At 42.3% G+C, this 14,832-nt stretch overlaps 1 protein-coding gene across 1 annotated transcript in view; it reads right to left on the bottom strand.

The window, feature by feature from the left end:
• Window positions 1-13,885, bottom strand: part of LOC100600701 (protein FAM47E) — a 28,211-nt gene extending 14,326 nt beyond the window's left edge. Inside the window, exons 1-3 of the mRNA XM_030819018.1 lie at window positions 13,772-13,885; window positions 8,674-9,019; window positions 1,361-1,500 (exon numbers count right to left, since the gene is read on the bottom strand). Coding sequence (XP_030674878.1) covers window positions 1,361-1,500; window positions 8,674-9,019; window positions 13,772-13,839 — 554 coding nt within the window. The 5' untranslated portion in view covers window positions 13,840-13,885. The remainder of the gene's footprint in view (window positions 1-1,360; window positions 1,501-8,673; window positions 9,020-13,771) is intronic.
• Window positions 13,886-14,832: the final 947 nt, after the last annotated feature.

The raw sequence follows: 14,832 nt of genomic DNA, 5'->3' as shown, positions 1-14,832 counted from the left end.
GCATGCCCAGTTACCCTTCCTACATTTACCAGGAGGTGGACTGAAGAGCCAGAAATGTCCTAAAAGTAGAGTTCCTCTCACCTTGTGTCTTACCCTAAAAAATATATATAATGTAATGCAGTAGATTCTCTCTAAATCCACCTCCATGTAGGTAATGTGTGTGACCAACAAAGCTCTACATGGCTCCCACCAAACACACTGACCACAGTCCACAGCCCTCTAAGTGTCTGGGTACTGTGGATAGGCTGCTCTCTGGTTCACCATACTCTTCAGCACCCATCAGTGAGGTCTTTAATTTCAAAAGTCAAACGTAGGCCCGGCCCAGTGGCTCATGCCTGTAATCTCCACACTTTGGAAGGCAGAGGTGGGCAGATCACTTGAGGCCAGAAGTTCAAGACTAGGCTGGCCAACATGGCGAAACTTCGTCTCTACCAAAAATACAAAGATTAGCCAGGTGTGGCGGTGGGCACCTATGGTCCCAGTTACTTGGAAAGCTGAGGCATAAAAATCGCTGGAACCCAGGAGGTAGAGGTTGCAGTGAGCCAAGATTGTGCCATTGCTCTCCAGCCTGGGCGACAGAGCGAAACTCTGTCTCAAAAACAAACAAAAAAACATGTGTATCCCAAATCTATTTGTGTCCAGTATACGTATCACTGCATTTATGTTATTTAATTAAATATAATATTGACTGGGGAATCAAGAATGTGTTACAAAAGGGATGTGCTTTCGTTAAGCTTAATGCTTTGAGAAGGATCAATGAAGGTAGTATTACAGGTATTATTCATGCAAAAAAGATGAGTGGAAACTCCAAGCAGTAGACCCATACTCAGAAAAAAGGCTTAGGTCAGGCATGGTGGTACATACCTGAAGTCCCAGCTGCTCAGGAGGCTGAGGCAGGAGGATCATTTGAGTCCAGAACTCAAGGCTGCAGTGAGTTGTGATCTCTTCACTGCCCTCCAGCCTTAACATTTCTTGGGGCACAAAGGATGATACCCCAAAAGTATGGTGCTTTGGCATGCTGAGCACTTTTGAATTAAAGGAAATTGGAAAGCCTTAGAAGCTGCCTCAAACTCAAGGATTTTCTAACCTTCACTGTTTCTACCCCTCAAGCATAGGGAGGGACTATCTCTGGAATTTCCTTATAGACACCTGTGTCTGCATCGTTGCGGGATAAATCACATCCATTGAAGAAATAAGCACTATTTAGAGCGGTACCTAGGACTCCTTTCCCTCTTCCTTGGGAACTTAGTTACATTTGCTTCATTAGAAATATTCTAAAGATGAAAAGCTTTAAGAAGGTAATTCCTAGAATGTTTCATCAGGTGACAGCAATGATCGAAGGGTTAAGAACAATACTCACGGTCCCAGGTAGACTTGGGTAGAACATTTTTTAAAAAGCTTTGTGGGTTCCTTCATTCCTTTCCTGGTGTCCTGACAATAAGCCCATGTGTCCTCCAGCTTCCGGTCAGGATCGAGCACTTCCAGCACCTTTAATAAGAGCTGCAAACAGAAAATAGTCTTAGAGGAAAAGAAAAACGTGCTGAAGAAGGGAGTCCCCATTCTACAACAAAACAGACCAACTTGCCCTTCACTTTTCCTTTTCAGTCCATCAGTGCTGTTCACCAACTTCTGTGCCAAGTATTATGCTGGGTGCTGTGGATAGATTTGGACCATATCCCAAAAGACATAATCCCAAATGTTAAAATCCTGAAAGATCATAATCCCTAAAGTCTAAAATCCTCAAAATCACAATCCCCAAAATTAAAATCCCAAAACTATAATTCTGAAAAAAAATTGTAAAAAAAAGTATTTTAAAGGCACTTACATTTTTAAATGGAGATTTATTTGAGAAAGTAAAAATGAGAGAACACTTCATCAGCCATTTTACACAATGAATTAGGCAATAAAAAATATATTTATTTTTGCAAGCATAAACAGGTATACTAGCAAAAGTCAATGGGTATAATATGAGCAGGGAAACCATATTCATAAAGAAATAGCTCAAAAAGTGGTATGTATAAACGTATACCATGATGTTTGGCAATTGTGTGCACTCTGCTTTATAATTTCAGTCATCTGAAACACACTGATGTACAACCTAAGCCTTTTGACGAAATCAATCAAAAAGCATGATGGGGCCAGGCACAGTGCTTAAGGCATATAATCTCAGTGCTTTGGGAAACTTATGCAGGAAGATGGCATGAGGCCAGGAGTTTGAGACCAGCCTGGGCAACATAGCAAGACCTCTGTCTCTATTAAAAAAATTTTTTTAAATTAGCCAGGCGTGGTGGTGCGCTCCTGTAGTCCTAGATACTTGGAGGCTAAGGTGAGAGGATCCCTTGAGCCCAGGAGTTTGAGGTAACAGTGAACTATAATTGCACCACTACACTCCAACTTAGGCGACAGAATGAGAACCTGTCTCAAAAAAACAAACAAAAAACAATAATGATGGGACACCACTCTATGTGCAGTTACCCAAAGAACCAAGATATCAAGAAATGTTATCTTTCACAAATACAGATGAACAAAAAAGGACATCTCTTCATTCATTGATGAAGTTTCAATGTTTTTATGTAAATCGACAATGCTTACACACAAAGTTAGTGTTGTGACAACGCATTTTCATGAAGTCAAATTTGCCAAAAAAATGCAAGAAATGAATTAGAGCTCTATAAAAGTCTTTACACAATGTATATCTCCAGCATTAGAAATGATGCAAAGATGAAACACATAACATAGTGAATTGTAAAAAATAGCACTTACAATTTAAAATAGTGTAGGGGGCACTAAAAAAAAGCTAAGAAGAAAATTCAACATGTTAAAAAATGTATAAGAGAGATAGATTATGGGCAATTACACAGAGGTATTCCATAAGAACTGGCAGACATTTATGATCGTTAACTATATTTTGAAGTCTTGCATCATAGTAAATAGTTGCTTTTTTTCTTTTAGGGCTCTCCTTAGAGAATACGTTCATATTCATTTTCTACATGCACTGCTCTTTTTAAAATTCTTCTGTGATTCAATATACACTCACATGAGTATTCCCTATTACATTTTCCCCTCTTCTGTGCCATACTTCTATGTTGTTCTGGGTACAGGGAAATCCATTCCACATATACTCATATACAGACCCCAAAGTTGGCAGAAACAATACTGGTGATCCAATAGCAACACCATCTTCTTATCTTACTTATCCTATAATTATTTTTGAACTAGTCAGTAGTATCACTGATCTTTTCAGGTAGATGCAGCTTTAATTTATTAAAAGCTCCTGGAATTTCAGCAGCTGTAAGGAATGCTAATGCAAAAAAATGACACTTTTTTTCATGTTTATTTTTTTCCTTTAAAAAAACTTTTTATTTTATCTTTTAATTTTTTATTGTAGATTCAGGGGGTACATGTGCAGGTGTGTTACATGAGTATGTTGTGTAATACTGGGGTTTGGATTTCTAGTGAACGCATCACCCAAATAGTGAACATAGTACCCCATAGGTAGTTTTTTAATCCTCAACACCCTCCTAACCCCCCTTTTCGGAGGCCCCAGTGTCTATTATCTCCATCTTTATGACCATGTATACCCATTGTTAAGCTCCCACTTATAAGTGAGAACACATGGTATTTGATTTTCTGATTCTGAGTTATTTCACTTAGGATAATGGCCTCCAGTTCCATTCATGTCGCTACAATAGACATGATTTCATTCTTTTTATGGCTGCATAGTATTTCATGGTATATACATACCACATTATCTTTACCCAATCCATCATTGATGGACACTTAGGTTGATTTCATGACTTTGCTATTGTGATAGTGTTGTGATAAACATATAAGTGAAGGTGTCTTTTTGATAAAACAATTTCTTTTCCTTTGGGTAGATACCCAGTAGTGAAATTGCTGGGTTGAATGGTAGTTCTATTTTTAGTTCTTTGAGAAATCTCCATCTTGTTTTCCATAGAGGTTTAGCTAACTTACAGTCTCATCAACAGTGTATAAGCATCCTCTTTTCTCTGCATCCTTGCCAATATCTGTTTTTTTTTATTTCAATAATAGCTATTCTGACTGATATGAGATGGTATCTGGTATCTCATTGTGGTTTTAATCGGCTTTTCTCTGATGATTAGTGATGTTGAGCATTTCTTCATGTTTGTTGGCTGCTTGTATGTCTTCTTTTGAGAAGTGACTGTTCATGCCCTTTGTACACTTTTTTTTTTTTGAGACAGGGTCTCACACTCTGTCACCCAGGCTGAAGTACAATAATGCAATCACTGCAGCCTTAACCTCCTGGGGAGACTTCACGGTTTTGCCTACTTTTTAATGGAATTGTTTTTTTCTTGTTGAATTGTTTAAGTTCCTTATAAATTCTAGACATTAGTCCTTTGTCCCATGTATAGTTTGCAAATAGTTTCTCCCATTCTGCAGGCTGTCTGTTTATTTTGTTGATAGTTTCTTTTGCAGTTTTTTTTTTTCAAAGTTCTTTAGCTTAATTTTCATTTGTCTATTTTTGTTTTCGTTGCATTTGCTTTTGAGGTCTTAGTCATAAATTCTTTGCCTCAGCCAATGTCTGGAAGAGTTTTTTGTAGGTTTTCTTCTAGAATTTGTATAGTTTCAGGTCTTACATTTAAGTCTTTAGTCCATCTTGAGTTAATTTTTGTATATGGTGAGAGATGGGGACACAGTTTCACTCTTCTGCATATAGCTAGCCAGTTTTCCCAGCACCATTTATTGAATAGGGTGCCCTTTTTCCATTGTTTATTTTTGTCAAGTTTGTCAAATATCAGCTGGTTGTAGGTGTGTGGCTTTATTTCTGGGTTCTCTATTCTGTTCCATTAATCTATGGGCATATTTTTGTACCCATACTATGCTGTTTTGGTTACTGTAGCCTTGCAGTATAGTTTGAAGTTGGGTAACATGATGACCCCAGCTTTGTTCTTTTTGCTTAGGATTACTTTGGCTAATCAGACACTTTTTTTGATTCTGTATGAATTTTAAAATTGTTTTTTCTAATTATTTGAAAAATTATGTTGGTAATTTTATAGGAATGGCATTGAATCTGTAGATTGCTTTGGATAGCATGGTCATTTTAACAATATTGATTCTTCCTTTACATGAACATGGAATGTTTTTCTATTTATTAGCATCATTTATGATTTCTTTCATCAGTGTTTTGTAGTCCCCCTTGTGGAGGTCTTTCACTTCCTTCATTAAATGTATTCCTAGGTATTTTAGTTTTTTGTGGCAATTGTAAATGATATTGAGTTCTTGATTTGGTTCTCAGCTTCAGCATTGATAGTGTATAGAGACACAACTGATTTTTGAACATTAATTTCGTATCCTGAAACTTTACTGAAGTCGTTTATCAGGTCTAGGAGTCTTTTGGATGAATCTTCAAGGTTTTTTGGGTGTAGGATCATGAAATGATTCATTTTTAAACTCAAGTTTCCGTCATTGCCAAATCACATGGCCAATCCATTCATCTGAATTTCTGCCACATGTGTTAGACTACATGAAAAAAAATTTATTGATAACTCTTTCAGGTTCACTTTTAGAAGCTTTGATTACGCTTAATTCCAAACCTGTCATTTTGGTTTGGGAGTTCCAAGAAATCCATTTTCTTCTGCATAGTCCACCAAATCTTCAAATAAGTGATTATAAAATACTTTATTTGTTTCCAGTCATTAATATATAAAGAAGTAGATAAGTTTTAGAATTTCCAGATCCAACAGGGGCATGAATTGTATATCGTTGATTTTAAAAAGTGGGGACGGTCTTGAAAGTGCCATCCAACAGCCAAAGCAAAACATGCACTAGTTTTTCTACGTTAGATTTAGTGGTAAATACAAGAAGTCTATCTTTCTTGACAGTCAAATCTTTAACCAAGAATAGTTCACCATTTTATGTAGTTATAACACTGGAGGAATCTCAATATCAGCAAATGTCTGGTTCAGAAGGTTGCTGAGCTTGTCAAATTCTTTTAATTCTCTGACAAAGGGTGTCACATGCTCAAAGGCAACCACGGTGTTATATGTGAAGAGGCATAAATTGTACACAATTGAATAATTTGGCAGAGGAGATCTCTTGTATTTTTCACCTGCATTTTCACTTACTCTATGATCTCTGAAGCACTGAAACACTGAGGGCAGATCTTCCCGACCTGCTCCACTCAGACTCACATACTAATCTCCTCTGGGGACATCCTCACAGACACATCCAAAATAACACTTTACCATGTTTCTGGGAATTCCTTAATCCAGTCAAACTGACACCTAAAATTAAGTCCACAAGTCCACCTCTTGTCAGGTTGGCACTCATACTCATCTCCTTAAACCATATTTAATTTCCAAATAAGGACAATAGCAAGGTAAAAGGTCCACCTACCATGATGCAACTATCCTGCATACAACCAAAAACACTAATCCCTTCCCCAGAATTTGGCTTTCAGGATTTCAACACTCAGGAATTTAATCTTTCAGGATTGTGATTTGTGGGATTTTAGACTTTGGGGATCTCAACATTCACGATTATGATGTTTGGGACTATGTCTTTTGGGATTATAATCAGCACCACTTGGATAAACCTCCCATCACCTGGACACTGGGTACACAGCCTCTTACTAAAGTTCTACTTCCTCTAGAATGGAATATGTCTCTGGGCCTACCCCTGTCCCCAAACACCCCACTGAGTGAAGCGCCTTTAAAGGATTTCTGTGGTTTTTGACTGCCCACTATCTACTTTCCCTCTCATGAATATCTGGATTTTTCCTTGGAGAACCACCTCTCTCTCCACTCTCAACCTGCATGGTCTGAATTAGCCTGACCCCATCCTCACTCCTAAGGCAGACCAAACAATCAGAACCACAGTGACTGACTTTGGAATAGACACATGATCAAAGTTGGATCCGTGATAATTAGGCTATGGAATTTTTCTGGGATCATGCAAAAAGGTGTGTTCTCTTTCTGCTGGGGTTGCTAAGTGGGTAGGGCCTAAACCTGGATCTTCTGATGGCCACCTTAGCACCATAAGAGATCCTGCTTCAGCAGGAAGCCAACACACCTATTTGCAGAAGTCACACATGGAAATCATCGCCACGATCCCAAGCCATGCTCGTGTGCCATCTGAGGTGTGGAAACAATCTCTTTGTCATGGACTCAGAAGTTCTGGCCTGCAGGAGGCAGCGAAGGAAAGCCCCAGAGAGAAATTAACTGATCAGCGATTCTAGCTGTCCTTTCTGTAGACTTCTCTCCCACTGATCATTTATTTATTCATTCATTCAAAATTACTTATTGAGTGTCTGCCATAGGACAGGTATTGGCGGTACACAGTGAAAGATACAAATAAAGTCCCTGCCCTTATAAGCTTTCATTGTGGGAGGAGTTCAGTGGCAGCAAGTGCTACAGTGAAAAGTAGAGCACGGTAAGGAGTAGATGTGAGGGTGGAAGGGAAGTGCTATTTTATACAGGCCTCTCCAATCAGGAGACATTTGAGCATCGATCTAAAGGGAGTGAAGGAGTAAGCCAAGCAGCTGTCTGGAGCAAGTGTTCCAGGCACCGGAACAGAGAGCTGAATTGGACATGCTCATAATGTCGATGGAGCAGCCAGGAGGCCAGAGTGGTTGGAGTGGCAGGAGCAGGGGTGAAGTTGGAGAGGGAGCAGAACAGGGGTACAGTGGGGAGCAGAACGCCAAGGCCTTTCAGATCCCAGCAAGAACTCTGGCTTTCTCTGAGAGAGAAGGGGACACTGGAAGGCTCTGAGCAGAGATTTGCCTTTCTGAATCATTGTCTCGCTCTCTGTGTAGAATACAGGCTGCAGGGATGCGGATGGAGTTGCAGTCACTGCTAGCTCCCTGCCCAGTGTCCATTCTACCTTTTCTCTTTAAACCTAATAGAACCTGGGTTTTGCTCAGGTTCAATGCCCAACTCTGAAACTCCATTTGCTAGACTCCCTAGCAATTAGGAGTAGTCAGACGAAAGAGATGTTTACTGGGAAAGCTATTATTTGCCTAATTAAAAGACAGAGTCAGCTGGCATGCACTCTTTAACCTTTGTCCCTTCCCTCTTCTTGTCTGAAATACAGACTCAATGCCTGGAAGCATGGAAGCCACTTTGAGATACAAAGACAAGGGATGCATACTAAGGATATAGAGCTAAAGTCAGGAGAGGCCTGGGACATTGGTGACATCACAGAGCTGCTGCTGTCCAGCCCTAGTCTGGACCAGTAGGAGGATTTTCCCCACGATCTTTCCAGTCTCATTCTTTCCATCCATTAGTAAATATTTAAGGGCACCTCCTAATACCTGGCTAAAGTGACAAAAATAAGACTAGACAATTCCCTCTCATTGTTTCCTCCCCCCAAAAAGTCACAACGCAAAGTACAGTAGATGGGTATAAATTATGGGGAATAGAAGTCATACGTTTCTGGTTTGTGGCATCTTTGTAAGTTGAAGGGCTTCGTAGGAAGCAAAGAGAGCAGTGTGCATGTTGCTGCTCATTGTGTTTTTTGGGAACAGAGGACAGAAGGCTGCTCTGAGGCCCACGAGAACTCGCACCCTGGGGGAGACATTCATTGCTCCTCTTATAAATATGTTACCCTCTCATAGGGACTTCCTAGACATTTAGATAGAATTATTTACAAGGCCCCAGTGAAGCCCCTCCCACAAACCCTAGGACACATCACCTCTATGGGCATAGCTTCTTCCAGATTCGGGTAGAGCGCCAAGGGATGTGGGGTCAGGTGGGCCTCCAAGTCCTCCATGAATGCCTTCCGAGCCTGCTGGGCTGGCGAGAGCTTGGAAAGCAGGTCTGCTTCCTTGAGCAGCTTGATCTTCCTCTTCTTTGGGGCCAGTTGGGGAGCTCTGTGATAAATCTGGGGCAGAAAACCCTCCACAGGGACCTGAGTCACCAGACCAGTGCAAGGCGGGCAGCCCTTCCTGAAGTCGTCCAGCCCCTTTCTTAGAAATACCAACTGCCGGCTGTGCAGAGAGGTGGGGAACTTCAGCCCGTTCTTGTGCTTTGTGAAACATCTGGAAGGTAGATAGATTCTCTTTGTACCTAGAATACCACATGCCTGTTCATATTAACCACAGGACTTGGGCGGGAGAAGGAGGTAGTAAGAAGGCTGGTCTCCAGCTTTTAGGGTCGGGGGTAGGGGAAGAGGGATTCACTAGAGAAGCTGGAGTTAATCATATTTCTAGTTCATAGCACAGAATCACTGCTCTGTACAAGGCCCCTCTCTTGCTTTCTTATCTATTTTATCCCCACATCCGACTCTCACTGGTCTCCCTTGCAAAAGCAAAACTGCCCTAGTGGATTTGAAATATATCCTTTGTTTGTACACATCCTTGAAATTCTGAAGCATCCTTTTGTGTGTATGCACTCCTAATTTACGTAAATGGCACTATTCTGCTTCTTGTTTACCCAGCACTATATTTTAAAGACCCTTCCATGTCACTCTATATAAATCTAATTCATTATTCCAACTGCTGCCACCACATTTCATCTCTCCCTTCGCTTTGTGAAGGACACTCAAGTTCTTGCCTTTCCCAAGGACCCTCTCTCTTCACTAAAAGGGACAGAGTGCAGTTGGGCGGGAAGAACCTGGATCCCGCTGACAACTCAGCCCCTAACCAGCTGAATGGCATTGGCTCTTCATATAATCTCTGTGGGTTCCCCCTAAACTCAGGGGATCAAAGGTTGCAAAATGGCTGTCCGTGGGCTACATCGGGCCAACAAACCTGTCATTTGGTCCTCCTTGTGTTTTAATAAGAATCATAATAGCTAACATAAATTGAGAATTTTCAATATAACAGACACTGTTCTAAGTGCTTTACACATACGAGCATATTTAAATCTCATAACAACCCTATGAATTAGGCACGAGTATTATTCCCATTTACAGATAAGAAATTGAGCACAAAGAAGTTAAAAAACAAAACACTTGTCAAAGGTCACGCAGCTAATAAATGGTAGAGCTGGGAGTTTAACCCAGGTAGGCAGCTCCAGAAAAAGGTGCTTAATCACTCTACTGGAGTTTCTGATAAATAAAAATGTTCACATAAATAATCGGGAAAAGTAGCTTCTCCTGAAAAGCCAGATTTTTCAAAATCTGTGAACAGTGGGTCTACTTTTCCAAGGAGCCACAATTGGTATATTGGTTGCCCACTTGAGACAAATCATCTGCTCTCTCATTCACAACCTCCACCTCTCCCTACCGCCATATATACAGCTGCTTCACTCAGCCTCCTTATCCACCAGCCCCCTGTTAGCATTGAGTAGTTAGGGCGTAGAGATGAGATGGAAGAGACAGATGGGCAAACAGGAAGGAAAATAGAACAAGCTCCTGAATAACCTAACACAACCAGCGAACACCAAAGCCACGACTTGGAATCTGAGCGTCTCATTATCCTCACATATTGCAGTGCCTTAGTCAGATATTTCTAGAGTCTTCGTGTCCTTCCCTGAAGCCTCTTCCACCTTCAGACCCCTTTTATCAGGCCGGGCGCGGTGGCTCACGCTTGTAATCCCAGCACTTTGGGAGGCCAAGGCGGGCGGATCACGAGGTCAGGAGATCGAGACCACGGTGAAACCCCGTCTCTACTAAAAATACAAAAAAATTAGCCGGGCATGGTGGCGGGCGCCTGTAGTCCCAGCTACTCGGAGAGGCTGAAGCAGGAGAATGGCGTGAACCCGGGAGGCGGAGCTTGCAGTGAGCCGAGATTGCGCCACTGCACTCCAGCCTGGGCAACAGAGCGAGACTCTGTCTCAAAAAAAAAAAAAAAAGAAGTCAGACCCCTTTTATCTATAATGTCTTTTTACACCAAATCTAATCCTTGCTACACCCATTGCTACAAAGTGTTTTTAAGAGATTCCAGCCTGATCCCAATTCTTTTCTAGTGAGTCCTAGAAACTTCTTACTTGTTGCATAGATGTGTATGTGTTGTTTTAAGGGCTTAACCCAACTGTACAGTGAAGATCTAGATGAAAGGACACAAAAAGATGAACTTAACAAAAAGTTACTCTCTGCATTTAACAGATCACTCTTAAATAGCTAAATGGCAGAAAGATGTTGAAATTACATCTAATCATAAGATTGATGACCCATTCAGCATTACCTATTAGTAAGTAACTCTCCATATTAAATGTCTTTACAAAGTTCATTATATGCACATTTACAACTAACTCATGCATCCAAGCACTTCATGAAATCAAATCTGAGAACAAATATTTTTGTTTAAGTACAGCCATATAACTCAAAATGGGGAATGTACGTGGCAGTGAGCTGAAACTTCATAGAATGTTAGAACTGGCAGACATCCCAAAAGAAATCCAGTCTACTTTCTTCACTTTTCTTTTTCTTTCCTTTTTTTTTTTGTTTGTTTGTTTGTTTTTCAAGACAGGGTCTCACTCTGTTGCTCAGGCTAGCCTGCAGTGGCAATTACAGCTCAATAGCTCACTGCAGCCTCAAACTCCTGGGCTCAAGGGATCCTCCAATCTCAGTCCCCCAAGTCGTTGGGACTACAGGTGTGCAGCACCATGCCTAGCTAAATTTTTTAATTGTTTTTGTAGAGAGAGGAGACAGGGTCTTGCTATGTTGCCCAGGCTGGTCTCAAACTTCGGGTTCAAGTGATCCTCCTGCCTCCACTTCCCAAAGTGTTGGGATTACAGGCATGAGCCACTTTCCTCATTGCTTTCCTTTCTTTTTCTTTTTTTTTTTTAAATTTGAGACACGGTTCCACCCTGTTGCCCAGGCTGGAGTGCAATGGTGTAATCTTGGCTCACTGCAACCTCTGCCTCTCAGACTCAAGTGATCCTTCCATCTCAGCCTCTTGAGTAGCTGGGACTACAGGCATGTGCTACCATGCCTGGCTACCACTTTCCTCTTTTCAATAAGGAAACTAAGTTCCAAGAGGAGAGTGAGGCAACCAGTTTAAAGAGAGGGCTTTCCTCTCCCCCACATGGCCTCTCATAGTTAATAAGCTTACCACTCTGCATTACATTAGATTCAGGAAAAATCTCGCTTGGCCCATAAAATAAAACTGAAAACAATTTTTCTAAATATTTACTGTTTTCACAGACACTAGTACATGATATATGGATATTTCCCTCTTTAAGAATTGCAAAAGGATACTGGACATGTATCCTAAAGAAGTGAAAAAACATGTTCTTAGAAAATTCTGTATACAAATGTCGATAGCAGCTTTCTACATAATGGCCCCAAAACTGGAATGTCCAAAACAACCTGAATATCCTTCAACAGGTGAATGGATAAACAAACTGGTACATCCACACCAAGGAACACGACTCAGCAACGAAAATGAACTATTGATACACACAACTTGAATGGATCTCAGGGGCTTTATAATGAGTGAAAAAGAGCCAGTCTCAAACAGTTACATACTGTATTATTCTATTTATCTAACATTCTCAAAAGAACTAACTTACAGAAATGGAGAGCAGCTTAGTGATTGCCAAGGCTGGGGTAGGAAAAGAAGTGACAGTAAAGGGGTAGTACTAAGCGTTCCTTTGTGGGGATGGAACAGTTTTGTATCTTTATGTATACATATGACCAAATGTTACAGAACTCACGCACCTGAGTGCAAGTAAGAGCTCATAAAATCCAAGTAAGGTCTATAGTTCAATTAGCATATTCTGCCAATGACGTTTCCTGGTTTGGCAATGTGCTATCGTTATGCAAAATGGTACCACTGTTAAGCAGCTAGGGGAAGGGTACATGGGACCTCTGTACTATTTCTGCAACTTCTTGTGAGCCTACAGTTATTTCAAAACAAAGTTTTTAAATGGGGGGAGAAGCTTCCCAAGGAAGCTCTTATGAATAACTGCTAGAAACAACTATGAATAATTGCTAGAAACAACTATGAATAATTGCTAACATTTACACAATACATTCTATGTGCCAGTGACAAGTTTACATGTGCTATCTCCATTAATCCTCACAAAAATCTTAGAAAGTTGATTCCTAAGTTATTGCCCCATTTTATAGTTAGGAAAGTGAGCCCAGAAGGAGCAACCAACTTGCCTAAGGTCACCAGGCAAACAAGAGGAGAACTAGCCTTCAACTCAAGCCTTTCTGATTCTAGACTTTGGAATCTTCACCACCACATCGTGCTGTCTCCAAGAGAGACGAATTCCATTCTCAAAAGATTCTCAAAGAGTCAGCAAAGGCAAAAACCTTCTTGTTCCTGCTCTGAGGTTACCACAACCGTACAAAATGTCAGCAGACCTCCCTAGCACCCCAGGCGCTCCCCCAACCCTGGGTTCCGCTTGGCCACAGCCGCCATCTGGATACCAAAGGCTCCAGGGGCAGCAGATACCTAACATCGGATACAGGGCTCCAGGCGCCCCGGGGCATCTGGCGAACAGTTGGTTGCCTAGGCCGGAGAAGGGTGGGTGGCTAGCAGGAGGGCTCAGAGTCCTGGGCTAAACTGGCCTCCGCAGCGGACTCTGCGGCCATCATTTTCCCACCAGAAATGGGGATATCAGTCTACATCCCTGGGGGCGCGGGAGGCGGGGGTTGTGAGGATGACAGCAGGAAAAATCCTTTGCGAAGAGCAGCGCCGAGGGTTGGTTATCTCAGCGTATTATGTTGTACGTACAGGAAGCATTGAGGAAGGAAGGCAGGCGGGACCTCTCGCTCAGCCCGCGGCGGCAGTGGAACAATCCCCCGCCCCCGCCCCAGCAAGCGGGGGTCTCCAGGCGCCCCCGCGCGGCCCGCTTGGGATGCGCCCTCGGCCCCGGCGCTGAGCGTTTACCCAGACCTGCGGTTCACGCCCTCGCGCACCGGGGCCAACGTCCCCGGCCGGAGCCGCAGCCTGCAGTCCTCCATGGTGGCCCTAGCTCCGCGGCCACCGTCCGGGCTTGGGCGGTGTGTGTGCGCTGCCGCCGCCGCGTCGCTAGGACACGGGACAGCCACAAGCTGCCAGTATTTGCCCCGGGCGCCTGGCAACTCTGACGCCCCGCTGCGCGGTCCAACCCCTTGGCCGACGCCTGGGGACGTGGACCTGGCCGAGAGAAGGGAGAGGGAAGCGGTCCTTGGTGTAATCACGTTTTACTCTGCTGGGAAGGCGTGTTCATCTTCCCACCGAAACGCGCCATAGACTGGATCAGGCCTTTTTTGCTCGTCATCGTTTCAAAAAACGTTTACTGAAGGAAAGAAAGAAAGAAGGCAGGAGGAGCGATAAAGAGATAGCAAGAGAAAGAGGATGGAAAGAGGGGGAAATGAATAGCTTTCTAAAGGTTGGAAAAGCCTTTTAGCAGGCAGATGTTTTCCTGGAGGTCTTGGAACTCTCTTGGTCTCACAGCTTCTGTAAAACGAGGGCTGCACACCTGTCTGTAGTCCCCAGCTGATTTCCAGAGGCCCTTCCAGCTCCTGTGTTGATTCTTCTGCCTCAACTCACTTCTAGCAGACAAGTACCATCCAGCTGACCCTGGTAGGCACGTGGCCACATAATACGGATTGCATGAGGGTGTGTTTCGATTTTACTAAATTCTCATGCTACTTCTGAGTGTTTCTGATTTAAATATAAGCATTGGTTCTGCTACTTAATAATTATGCACTCCTGGGGGCAGGGTACTTACATTTTTAAGCTTCAATAATTATCTAGCCTGAAAATGGGGAAAATAATAGTATCTACCTATAGGGTTATTGGGGATATTGGATGAATATAAAGAAATTAACACAGTGCCAGCATTTAAGAATCCCTCAAGAATTATTATTATGCAAGTACTATTATTCCAGCTGTGAACTGGGGGTGGTAATATTTGTCCTGCCTACTTAACAGAGCTGTTGTGAGTTCGTTAATGGAGAAAGCTATGTAAG

This window comes from Nomascus leucogenys, chromosome 9 (assembly GCF_006542625.1).
Source record: "Nomascus leucogenys isolate Asia chromosome 9, Asia_NLE_v1, whole genome shotgun sequence".
Lineage (NCBI taxonomy): Eukaryota > Metazoa > Chordata > Mammalia > Primates > Hylobatidae > Nomascus > Nomascus leucogenys.
This window is presented reverse-complemented; position numbering and strand designations above follow the sequence as displayed.